Consider the following 13,200-nt stretch of genomic DNA (forward strand, 5'->3'; position numbering starts at 1 on the left):
TTCCTGTACTTTCTACACTGGTCAGTACCTCCAGAACATTTTTTAGTAGAAGAATCGGTAACTGGCTGCTTCATGTCATTCCTGGTTTTAAGGAGAATGATTCCGACATTTCACCATTAAATATGGTATTTGCTGGTGATGGCTTTATTAGGTTACGAAAATTCCTATCTGTCCCTAATTTTCAACCTTTTTATTATCTCCACATCTTTAGGTGTAGATCTAGATCTTGGGGACAGAGGAATTTGGAGTCACTCTCTCAGTTGATCCATAGCGTTTCCTTCCATAAAGTCTAGAAACCAGGGCAGAATGTGAGCTGTAAACTCATAAGAAGGCATATTGTGTCCCAAGTGTCACACTTTTCAGTTTCCAGTGGGATCCTTTCAGTTTCCACAGCCGCCACGTTCTGCCTCTCAGTGTAAAAATCAGGAAGAGAGGCCAAAAGCATTGAGTTCATCGATCCCATGACCATATTCCAAAACGAACTCAAGTAACCTGAAGCCTGTCTAGGAGACTGCTTATCATCCCTAAATCACTGGAGAGAGATACACTAACCACTTGACCAGTCTGGGCTTTACTGTCCTCCTCAGAAGATCACATTGTCATTACATCTCAGCTGACACATGGAATAGCACTTCGTGACATACTAGCGTTTCACTTTTATGGACATCTGTGTTCAAGTGATTGAGTTTGGGGGACAGTTTTTATTTTTAAAATAATTTTTGAGTAAGATTGTCAACATGGCTCAAAATTCAGAAGGTGCAAAAGGCATACATGAAAAATGTTTTAATGTTTTATTTAATTTTGAGAGAGCATGAGCAGGGGAGGGGCAGAGAGAGAGGGAGTCAGAGGATCTGAAGTGGGCTCTGAGCTGACAGCAGCCAGCCCATGTGGGGCTCGAACTCACAAACCACGAGACCATGGCCTGAACGGAAGTCGGACGTTCAACTGACTGAGCCACCCAGGTGCCCTGAAAATTTTTTCTCCCGTTGGTTTTTCTCAACAGAGGTAATCAGTGTTACCAAGTTGTTGTGTATTCTTCCAAAGATATTCTATGCATATACCGGCCAATATTTATATACATACACGGTTTTTGGCCCTGTGTTTACCCAAATGGTAAGGTAGAAAAATGGGGCTTGGCAATCCCCCTGGTAAGTGAGTCCACAGGCAAAGGCTTTAATGCTGCTGTGCTGTGTTAGAGTCCCATTCATTTCATGTAATCAAAGAACGAAATTTTACATCTCATGTTCTATGAACAATGGGAATCTTACAGGCAATATAGACAGTTTCTCTGGTTAAATTAAGAAAAAACACTTACCTGAGTGGCATGTTCCCTTTTGCAGTTACAATTTGGTAGCAAGTCTGGAGTATTTTCATTTAAAGACAGAAGCATGATTTTTGAAATATTTGTACAAATAGTGATCAACCATACTAAACCTCCACAGTCGACCTCGCTCTATATATTCTTTGATGATTCTTTGCTTTTCTTACTTTGTGAACATTTTAAAGTTCTTGAGACCCTGCCAAATTGCTTTCCTTTCAATCGTACATTTCTATATCTCAGTCATACATTTGTGTATCTGAGGACTTAAGTACACAAGGCATCACGGTAGGTGCTCAGCAATGGATTGGTGAACTGTGTGGTCATTGCTCGCCGGTAATGGAACTGACGGTTTAGACTACTTGAGAGACACATGCTAACCAAAGAGCCTCACTCGTGTGTGTGTGTGTGTGTGTGTGTGTGTGTGTGTGTGTGTGTGTGTGTGCGCGCGCACGTGAATAAGTATGGTGAATGTTAGACAGGAAAAGGACAGGGGGCTACAAGAGTGTAAATAAAACAGGGGTCCCTCCCTTGTCTGATGACTCAGAGAAGGCTCCTCTGAGGAATCACCCTTATGTCTGAGATCTGAAAGTATAAATGGGAATTAACTAAATATATTTGTGGAACCATCAGGGTGAAAGAGTGGGTAGCATTTCAACTAAGTAAAGAAATACAAATTTAAATAATAACTAATCATTATGCATATTAAATTTGTCCAGTATATGTATTAAACTTATCCAACATTAGGCATATTAAACTTGTCCAAATTTTAAACTTGTCCACTTATACATATTTATCCAAAGGTACATATGTATATGTGCATATATATGTATGTATATGTGTGTGTATACATACATATATATATATCTATATGTATATATACACACACAACATATATATATATATGCAACATATACATATATATATAACAACACAAAGTATGTGAAGAAAGATACAGCCATTCTTCTTAGAATGCAATTTGGCAGTATTTGTTAAGAATTATAAAAATGTCCATATTCAAAAGTTCTACACCTGTTCGTTATCCTTTCAACTGTAGAAGGAAACCAAGTATCTAAATCAAATCAATTTAAACCTGGCTGTGGAAAGCCTAAACATGCCTCCCTGACCATGCAGGCATCTGAGCCCACACCGCTGAGCAGGGCCATGGACAGGCTGAGCTTCCTGGCACCAGACTGAGAAACACTCTGTGTAGCTCACAGTCTTGGGGTCTTTAGTTTTAAGTCAGTGAGTGGTACGCATCCACTTATGAGTCATTCCCTTTATAGCCTACAGCTAGCAAAAGTGTTCCACACAGAATCTGCTCTCATCCACTTTACTAGAATCATGAGGGTAAAAGTAGGTAACAAGAGTTTAAAGATTTTTCTTCTTTTTTTCTTTTCTTTTTAATGCTTTAAAAAAAATTTTTTTTAATTTTTTTTTAAACGTTTATTTATTTTCGAGACAGAGACAGAGCATGAACAGGGGAGGGGCAGAGAGAAAGGGAGACACAGAATCTGAAACAGGCTCCAGGCTCTGAGCTGTCAGCACAGAACCCGACGCGGGGCTCGAACTCACGGACCGTGAGCTCATAACCTGAGCCGAAGTCGGACGCTTAACCGACCAAGCCACCCAGGCGCCCCTAAAAAAATTTTGTAACGTTTCTTTATTTTTGAGAGAGAGGGAGGCACAGAATCCCTAGCAGGCTGCAGGCTCTGAGCTGTCAGCACAGAACCCAGTGCTGGACTGGAACCCACAAACCGTGAGATCATGACCTGAGCTGAAGTTGGACACTTAACCAACTGAGCCACCCAGGCGCCCCTCCATGCAACCTTTAAAAAGAGTTCTGTGGGCCATTTGAGTAAATATAAATTTCTGTCAGCAAGTTATGCAATCATGCCAATGTAGCTTTTAGAACTCTGAAAATGAATCAGGATTAACACATTTCTATTGTTGCCACCCCTCAGATTATTTTTGATGTAAGTGAAATAATCTCTTCTTTCTCCTGCAATAGACGGGTACAAATGAAGACCCTTTAAACGTGCCAAAGAAAAATCTGGAGGATTTTTGTGTTCCTTTTACCCCCTCTGTTGTGAAAGCACTTTTCGTAAGTCCTAGAATTCAGAGAATTTAAATTTGACACATTTTAAAAAATAATTGTTTTCATGCCCAGAGATTTTCTGCTAACCAGTTTCTGCCGAATGTTAGGGAAGAATTTATTTTTTCTTCCATTGTATTCATTTTTGGGGGGAAGCTTAACCAAAGTAATTCATAGGACATTTCTGTAACATTGTTTCAGAATTAAAAGTGTGTGTGTGTGCGCGCGTGTGTGTGCAAGAGAGAGAGAGAGATTGTTGCCAGCCTCCAAAAATAATTTCTTCTCAAGAAAGGTAAAGACCTACATGACTTTAAAATAGAACTAATTCTATAAAAATCTGAACTATCTGAGCAAAGGAAAATAAGGTAGAAAGGAGTTTTCCTTTGAGAAAAGGGTGGTGAAGAACCGGCCAACCACAACAGCAGCCGCTGCCCTGGGCTGTTTCTCATTCCGAAGGTCCCGCCCCCTTCCCTGGCCTCCCCTCCCCCAGACCAATCAAAGGATTAGCCTACAGGTTTGGAAACAACAGCAGCTTGAGTTGAAGGGTTGTTTTTTTTCCCCCCTTGTTGTGTTTAAATGCAGGAACTAGAGAAGTCTTTGGCCAACTGGACCCAGAACTTGAAAGAACTTCACACTCTGAAGACCGACTTAACCCAGCACATTCTTGCGGAGGACGTGATGGTTTTGGAGGAGCAAACAGAGCATTTGCACAGACAATGGGAAGACCTCTGCTTGAGAGTAAGTCAGTTAACTGCAGGGCACGGCTGTTCTGGAGTTTATTGAAATGTCTCCAAAGGCCAGACAAAGTAGAAAGGGGCTTAATTTCATTGAACCGGAGGCCCTTTTCAATTGGAGCCCAGGCTGGCTGCTGTTCCTTTAGAAGGCAGCAACATGGTTAACAGATTTGACCCTTTGTTTCTCCAGTGCTCAATGCTGGAGGTTTGCACACTTTTAATAAGCTTTTTAAAAACTCACCTTAAATGAGGTGGGGGGGGGGGGGGATTGCAGTTACCGGCAGCTGTGAGCTTTCTGCTCTCTGTCTTACACAGATGACCAGTACCCATTGGTATATTAGAATCAGGACTTCAGCAAAGAGGTCTTGTCCGGCCTTAAGAGCGATGTCTGCAGTATCTCTCTGGGCCCAATGAGCAGCAACAGTCTTACTTAGTGCCTGACACAGGGGTATTTCATCGGAGAACTCTGTATTCACATGCAATCCGATGTTCCTTTCAAGTAGCTGGTTTTTTAAAACTCTCTAAAAGAAACCATCAACAGCTACACGTAGTACCTCCATGGATCACTTCTCCTTAATAAACATTGGATCGTGGTTAGAGTATGATAATAGTACATGTTTGTGACAGGATGGAACTAAAGGGTTCGAAAAGGTCTTTGTTTTGAGAACATATAATCCTAAGAAAAATAAATTCCTTAATCTCATTTTTGTGAATGAAGAAGTGTATTTAAAAGATGAAATTCGCTTTTGAGTGCCTTTGAATAAAGTAAAATAATTTTTTCTTCTTGATTTTAGTATTTAACATTCACAATGAACCATAATTTTAAATGATCTCTTAGAATTTTTGTTCATATTTTATATAAAAGAAAATATTTAGAGTATGTGAAAAGCCTCCTAAAACCTAAGGTAGAAGCGGGAGACTGGGGCCCAGATGTTCTTTTAATTGTTACCATTAGGAAACCAATCAGAATGGCGCTGTGCAAAATGCCAGGATTTTAAAAAGCTAAGATAAATAGATGCCCTCAGGAATGGAAACACAAAACTTGTTTTTTAGGGATAGTTCTTTGAGCCTTCTTAACACGTTTGGCTGGGTGAATGTATAAGCATTAAGTATTTGTGCCTCACTCTGAGAAGATTACTTGTTTTCATTGTACATAGCAGGAAAATCTCTGGGAGTTCTACCTTAGTTTCCCCATCTGTAAGGTGGGGTGTTAAAACTTTATCTGGGGCACCTGGGTGGCTCAGTGGTTTGAGCGACCGGCTCAGGTCATGATCTCGCTGTCCGTGAGTTTGAGCCCCGCATGGGGCTCTGTGCTGACAGCTCAGAGCCTAGAGCCCGCTTTGGATTCTGTGTCTCCTTCTCTGCCCCTCCCCCACTCATGCTCTGTCTCTGTCTCTCTCTCAAAAATAGATAAACATTAAAAAAAAAAAAAAACTTTATCAAAAGAACTCTTAGCTACTTCTTTTAACCCTATAAGATTCTAAAGATTTTTAAGAGCTGAGAATACTTTTGTACATTTAGAAAGTCTGATTTGCATTCTTTATACTTAACTTGTAAATTTGAACCCTTTAAGGAGGAAGAGCCTTTGTGGAAGTCAGCTTAGGGGGTGCTAATGCATAATAGAGCATTGGGTATGTGGGGTCAGCCTGCTCACTACAGACCAGTATATGATTGCATTTCCATACTTTGCATCCAAAGCCAGAGGGCATAATGGGAAGGTGGATTAAATGAGAGATGTGCCTTTGGTTTTTAATTTTACTTTGCTTTATTTTGGAAATCTACCACTAAAATGGTGAAATAATTTTAATTTTTAGTCCATTTGCATTATAAACGTTAAATTAATGTTTTGATCTAGATTTATAGTTTTTAAGTTAAATAGGCAGGACATTGGCCTTAAATAGAAATAAGGACTTGGTCATTTTTAAAAAGGTAAAAGATTTGGGAGCATCTGGGTGGCTTAGTTGATTAAGTGTCTAACTCTTGATTTCAGCTCAGGTCTTGATTAGTGTCATGAGTTCAAGCCCCATGTTACATGCTGGGTGTGGAACCTACTTTAAAAAAAAAAAAAAGTAAAAGATTTGGGTCATAAAATTGTAAATTAGCATGTAGCAAGCCATCGATAAAGGTATATTGAAAGAACAAGGATCAGAAGAAATTTGGGTGATGTTTACTATTTTTAGCTTATCTTTTCTATCTAATTTTTAATATGCCCTGGTAATAGTAGATATGCATTGAATAAAACTGAATTCTTTCAGTCAGTTACACTTCAGACATAATCTTTATTTTGTTGCTTTTTATGGCATTTATCAAAAGGTGTAACTGTTGGGGCACCTGGGTGGCTCAGTCGGTTGAGCGTCCGACTTCAAGCTCAGGTCACGATCTCGCAGTCCGTGAGTTCGAGCCCCGCGTCAGGCTCTGTGCTAACAGCTCAGAGCCTGGGGCCTGCTTCGAACTCTGTGTCTCCCTCTCTCTCTTCCCCTCTCCCACTCACGCCCCCCACCTCTGTCAAAAATAAATAAACATGTAAAAAAAATTTTTTTAAAGAAAAAAAAAGGTATAACTGTTGATGTTGAACCCTAGGTAGTGGGTAAAGTTATTTAAGTCTACAGGGTTACTGATTAAAATGAATGAAATTCATAGTCTTTTTAATGGGGGGAAGGGAAAGGAAATAGTTTCCTTCCTGCCAACACTCAGCTGCCAAATTCATTTTCATTTCCAGGTGGCTATACGCAAACAGGAGATTGAAGACAGACTCAATTCATGGATTGTGTTCAATGAAAAAAATAAAGAGTTGTGTGCATGGCTGGTGCAGATGGAAAACAAGGTTCTACAGACAGCAGATCTTAGTATTGAAGAAATGATTGAAAAGTTACAGAAGGTAAGCAGGAATATCCAGATGGTTGCCGTTAGGACTGCCTCGGAATTCTCTGCCCTCATTCCCAGGCTCACAGTGGCCTAACCTGTTAGATATGTTTCTAATAACATTGCAGAAATTTGAACGCCTTTCTCGCTGTCTTTATTCCTTCGCAGAGAAAAGTTGGTAAGTGATGGGGGAGATGTGGGACCATCATAGGAGGGCATGAGGCTTGTTGTGCCTACTCTCAGGAAGTCTGGCCAGAGCAGGGCTCTTGTCAGCTTAAGCATCAGTTCATACGCCAGGGGTTGTGGCTTCTCTGGTTGTCGCTATGAGGGAGCTCTCCTCGCCAAAGGGGAGACGCCAACAGCAACTGGGGCTCATAATTTTTGAAACGGCCACCAGGCTCCACAGGGAAAGGTTTCTTGCCACGGTCACCCAAAATGCCACTCGGTTATTGCAAGAAAGCTCTTACTGGGGCTCCTGAGTGGCTCGGTCGGTTAAGCATCCCAATTCGGCAGAGCCTGCTTCAGATCTTGTGTCTCTCTCTCTCTCTCTCTCTCTCTCTCTCTCTCTCTCTCTCTCTCTCAAAAATAAATAACTTTTTAAAAAATTTGTTTAGAAAGAAAGTGGGGCGCCTGGGTGGCTCAGTCGGTTGAGCACCTGACTTCGGCTCAGGTCATGATCTCACGGTCTTGTTGAGTTCGAGCCCCACGTCGAGCTCTGTGCCGACAGCTCAGAACCTGGAGCCTGCTTCAGATTCTGTGTCTCCCTCTCTCTTTGACCCTCCCCCACTCACGCTCTGTCTCTCTCCATCTCAAAAATAAATAAACATTAAAAAAAATTTTTTTTAATAAAAATAAAAAAGTAAAAAGATAACTACTGGGGCACCTGGGTGACTTGGTTAAGCATCCGATTTCGGCTCAGGTCATGATCTCACCATTCCCGAGTTTGAGCCCTGCATCAGGCTCTGTGCTGACAGCTCAGAGCCTGGAGCCTGCTTCAGATTCTGTGTTTCCTTCTCTCTCTGCCCCTCCCCCACTCACGCTCTGTCTCTCTCTATCTCAAAAGTAAATAAACATTAAAAAAAATTTTGTTTAAAAAGTTAACTACTGCCTTACGTATTACACATGAGCCAAGTGGGTGTTGTTTGACTTTTTAGCTACTCACTGAAGAGTTGCATTAACAGGTAAGAGAAGTTTTTGAATTCTTTTTTTAATTTCAAGAGGCGCCTGTATGTTTGTGACTGGCGAAGAAATGAATTTTCAGTAGTAACTGAGGCTTTTGTGTTTTGGTGCCTTTGCCAGGACTGCATGGAAGAAATAAACTTGTTTAGTGAAAACAAGTTACAGTTAAAGCAAATGGGTGACCAGTTGATCAAGGCCAGCAACAAGACAAGAGCAGCTGAGATCGATGACAAGCTCAACAAAATCAATGACCGCTGGCAGCATCTTTTTGATGTCATTGGATCAAGGTGAGAAATGGCCTAGAAGTTACTCTTATTTCCTGGGCACCGTGGTGACGTCACACATCCAGAAACTAAGCTTAGTCGCCTCTAAAGCAGCCTAGCAGTTTCATAAACTTAGGAAGGCAAACTTCGGTTGAAATTCTTACGCCAACCTTTTAGGAAGATTGCATTTTCATATATGAGACTTCAATGTTTTTTTCTTTAGCTTAAAATTTCATGTGAAGTTAGGTTTAATTTGAGAAGAGATCCTGGACGAAGTACTTAGAAACTTCAACTCTACTTCAGTGCTTGTGTGTCCCCCGGATGAAATCGTCTCTGCCTGTCCCTGCTTGTACGTAGGCAAATGCAAGTAGGTCGGGACATGTGCCTGATTTCTAGATGCTGGTCTGCAGGCCCCAGTGGGCATCTGGTCCTACGATGTGGCCTTAGGAGGCGTATCGGTGGCCACAAATCAAAGCTATATTCTCTAGTGCAACCTTATCAGAAATAAGACTGGTGATTTTATCTCCCCTCACAGAGTAATGAAGCTGACACCACCCAGAGCTTTTAAGTGTCTTTTGTCTTCAAATTCTCTCTCCAAAGACAGACCCCAACTGAAATGTTTTTCACGTGCAACCTGGCATGCAAAAAATGGTCACTCAGCTTGGGACCACTCATGCAGCTTTGTATTTATACCGGCCATGCGAGTCTCTTCTGTAGCAGTGTGCTCAGATATTTGGAACACGCCTGAGATGCAGAATATACAGGAGGACCTGTAAGGAGAATGAGGAATTAGGGAGTAATGAAAATAAGATGCTCTTAATAATTTGGCATTTATTTCCTTGACCTCACTGTTTACTGTAAACCGTAAGTGAACCTGATTCAATCAGCAAGGGCGCCAGGCTAAGGGCTAGGAGAATTACAGACAGGAAGTAAGATGAGTCAATTACGTTAATGGGAGCAGACATCTGAGCAGCTGTAAAGCCAAGTGGTTTGAGAGTTCAGAGCTCATCTTTCTGGAGTGGGGGCAGGAATGAGGAGGAGCCTTTCAGAGGAGTGGTGTTTCCAGATGGTCCTGAGTGATGGGTTGGGATCCTTGAGGGTTACTGGTGGCAGAGACCGTTACGTTGTGAGCAAAAGGATACAGGGATCGAGCAGCTTGGAAGTCTTTCAGAAAATAACAAGAAGCTCCATTGGCTCAAATGTAGGAGATGAAGCTAGAGAGGTAGATCAGGGCTAATGCTTAAAAGACCTTCAATCTCAACTGAAGATTTGGCCTCCTAAATAAAGTCTGAGTCATTCATGGTTCTTTAGCAGTGGAGGGTTTGCCAAAACAAATATTAGGGTGATCTGGCTGGCAGCATAGGCTGGGCTGAATTTAACTTGTCTGTATTGCCAGTTGAAAAAAAAAAAAATCTGTAGAAATCCATGGCGGTAACCCAAATAAGGATTAAGAGTACAGGTTTTGAGCACATCCTGCCTTTCCCACTTACTGTAGAAACTTGAGTGGTATCTAACCTTTATTTTATTATTATTATTATTTTTTTTTTTTCAACGTTTATTTATTTTTGGGACAGAGAGAGACAGAGCATGAACGGGGGAGGGGCAGAGAGAGAGGGAGACACAGCATCGGAAACAGGCTCCAGGCTCTGACCCATCAGCCCAGAGCCTGACGCGGGGCTCGAACTCCCGGACTGCGAGATCGTGATCTGGCTGAAGTCGGACGCTTAACCGACTGCGCCACCCAGGCGCCCCTTATTATTATTTTTTTAACGTTTATTTATTTTGGGGACAGAGAAACAGAGTGTGAGTGAGTGGGGGAGGGGCAGAGAGCACGGGAGACACAGAATCCAAAGCAGGCTCCAGGCTCTGAGCTGTCAGCACACAGCCCGACGCGGGGCTCGAACTCACAAACTGTGAGATCATGACCTGAGCTGAAGCCAGACACTGAACCAACTGAGCCACCCAAGCACTCCAGATCTAACCTTTCTAAGCCTCAGTTTCCAAATCTGCAAACTATGTCCAATAGCACTGCTTACGTCAGAGGCTGCTATGAGGATGAATGGTTTGTGTCTCGCATGTGGCACAGGACCAGCCTGTAGGAGCCAGCATTCCCTGAGTGGCTGTTATCATTGTTTTCCCCTAAGAAGACTGTAAGACGAAGTAGCATGTTTATTAAATGGGAGAGGATTCCCTCAGTGGTGTCTGATACTAAGAGGTCTTTCTTCCGGGAGACCAGTGTCTTTGACTCTCTTAAATTCCCAGTGCACCTGGGTGGCTCAGTTGCTTAAGCGTCCCACTCTTGATTTGGGCTCAGGTCATGATCTCATAGGCTCTGAGCTGGGCATGGAGCCTGCTTAAGATTCTCTGTCTCCTTCTCCCCCTGCCTCTCCCTCTGTCTCTCCCTCTCTTTAAAAAACAAAACAACAACAACAACAACAGAGCATCTCAGATATTGGTTGACGTGAACATTTCAATGCTTAAGAATGCGATCGTTTCTGTTAAGTAAATTGTGTCTAGTATGTCTTTGTTGACATCATCTTTATATCCTAAGTCTTCTGGAGCACCTGGCGCTAATCGAGGGTATGATGACATCAGACCTGTTTATGGATCATTTAGGAGCAAGGTCTAGATTATGCTTCCCGAAGACTAGAGTGACAGTCCATTCTTTTTTTTTTTTCTTTTTTCTTTTTTAATGTTTATTTATTTGAGGGGGGAGGGACAGAGAGAGAGAGAGGAAGAGAGAATCCCAAGCAGTCTCTGCCCTGTCAGCACAGAGCCCACCTGAGGCTTGACCTCATGAAACTCGAGATCATGACCTGAGCCAAAAATCCAGAGTCAGGTGCTCAACCAGCTGAGCCACCCAGGTACCCCTGCGAGCTATATTCTTGACCATGTGCTTTTTACACATGATTTCACTTAATCGTCATTGTAATTCTGAAAGGTAGATACCATTATCCCATTTTACAGATAAGGAGACTGAGAAGTTGAAGATGCATAACCTGCCTGTAATTACATAGCCAGCCTGTGAGGCTCCAGGATTTCCACTCATAGTGGTGTTGCCTCCCTGCTCCCCTAGACTCTTGCGGTTTGTAGCGAAGAGAACAGAATGAGAGTCTAATCCCTTCAAAACTAGAGGACTTGGGAGAGAGTAATTTCTCTTCTCTTAAAGCAAAGACCAGTTGAGACACATGGCTGAGAGCCTAAGAAGCTCTGAGTGGGGTTTACCCTTCAGTTGACTTTGTGTGTTGAGGCAAGCTGAGACCTGCCATAGCCTCACGTGGAATTAGCTCCTTGTCGGATCTCTGACACTGATTTCATGCTGGGTACTACGCAAAGGTGTCACCACCAAGGAAAGGGGTTGGGAGCACAGGCTGCAGAATTTAGATCTGAACAATGCCAAGCAGAACCTTTAGTGTCTTGGTTGATAAACTAGGCACAAGATCCTGGATGAGAGAGCAGCAGGACAGCTATGGGTCTGTTTGCACACATACGCTATTAGCCTGGGGCGCAGTGCAGGGTGGTTACATGGTAATGAGGAGGAGAAAGCAGGCTTAGACCCAGGCCACTGTTCTTTCTCTACTTGTAAGGTGTTCTTCAGCTTCTGTAAAATCACTAAAGCAGAGAACCTGAAGGATACATCTCCCCAAATTACCCGCTAATCAAAGGAGGGAGCAGGGGAACCTAACCTCACATAAGGTTATATTGGCCTTGGGTGTAGACATCAAAATTCCGAGAAGTGGCTCTCCATCAGAATTGCTGCAGGAGATTTTCCCAATCGTCATGGGCCCTTGGGCAGCTGCTTACCTTAATGATATCTAAATTCATGTAAAACATACTATTCATTTCACCGACAGAAAGGCCATTAAAGCACTATGTTTTTTTTTTGTTTGTTTGTTTGTTTTTTTTTTGGTGTATGGTGTGATTATTCTAGAACTCAATCTGACTTGATGACAAGAAATATTAATTTTATACTACTATGCTTATTTGACAGATTAAATGAAGAGTTAACTTTTTTATGTTTTGGGTTTTTTTTTAATGTTTATTTATTTTTCAGACAGAGAGAAACAGAGCATGAACGGGGGGAGGGTCAGAGAGAGGGAGACACAGAATCTGAAGCAGGCTCCAGGCTCTGAGCTGTCAGCACAGAGCCTGACGCGGGGCTCGAACTCGCGACCACAAGATCATGACCTGAGCTGAAGCCGGACGCCTAACCGACTGAGCCACCCAGGCGCCCCAAGAGTTAACTTTTTTTAAAATTACAGTTATTAGGGCACCTGGCTGACTGGGTCGGTAGACCATTCAACTCTTGATCTCGGGGTTGTAAGTTTGAGCCCCACATCGAGTGAAGAGATTACTTAGAAATAAAATCTTTAAAAAAAAAATTGTTTTAAAATATGGTAGCTATTAGTTCCTCCCCCTTCATGTTTTCTTAGATAATATCTTTGAGGACTGACCCAGCAAAATGTCAATGCAGGAGAGACAACTAAATTACGAGAAGTTTTCAGAACTACCAATATGTGTGATCCCGTTTTAGAAGCAGCTTGGCTACCTATTAGCGGGAACACTTTAGGCACGGGATGTTGGATGATGGACAAAAGGTACAAAGTTGGCTTGCTTCAGCCAGCACAGACCAAAGCTCTGAAAAGGGGGTCCTGCCCGCCCCCCCACCCACCTCCCCACCATCCTGCCTTCAGTGGGACTGATGCCAGAGGAAAATTCAGTCCCCTACTTCTCATCTGTGTCTACCTG

General features: G+C 42.4%; 1 protein-coding gene across 16 annotated transcripts in view; it reads left to right on the top strand.

Moving 5' to 3' along the window:
• The window catches only part of SYNE2 (spectrin repeat containing nuclear envelope protein 2), a 345,027-nt gene that overhangs the window by 297,042 nt on the left and 34,785 nt on the right, over positions 1-13,200 (top strand). For all 16 annotated transcript variants that reach the window (XM_045060037.1, XM_045060046.1, XM_045060047.1 and 13 more), the window contains 3 exons: positions 3,996-4,151; positions 6,867-7,025; positions 8,309-8,475. In XM_045060037.1, the coding sequence (XP_044915972.1) occupies positions 3,996-4,151; positions 6,867-7,025; positions 8,309-8,475 (482 nt within the window). The remainder of the gene's footprint in view (positions 1-3,995; positions 4,152-6,866; positions 7,026-8,308; positions 8,476-13,200) is intronic.

Source organism: Felis catus, chromosome B3, assembly GCF_018350175.1.
Source record: "Felis catus isolate Fca126 chromosome B3, F.catus_Fca126_mat1.0, whole genome shotgun sequence".
NCBI lineage: Eukaryota > Metazoa > Chordata > Mammalia > Carnivora > Felidae > Felis > Felis catus.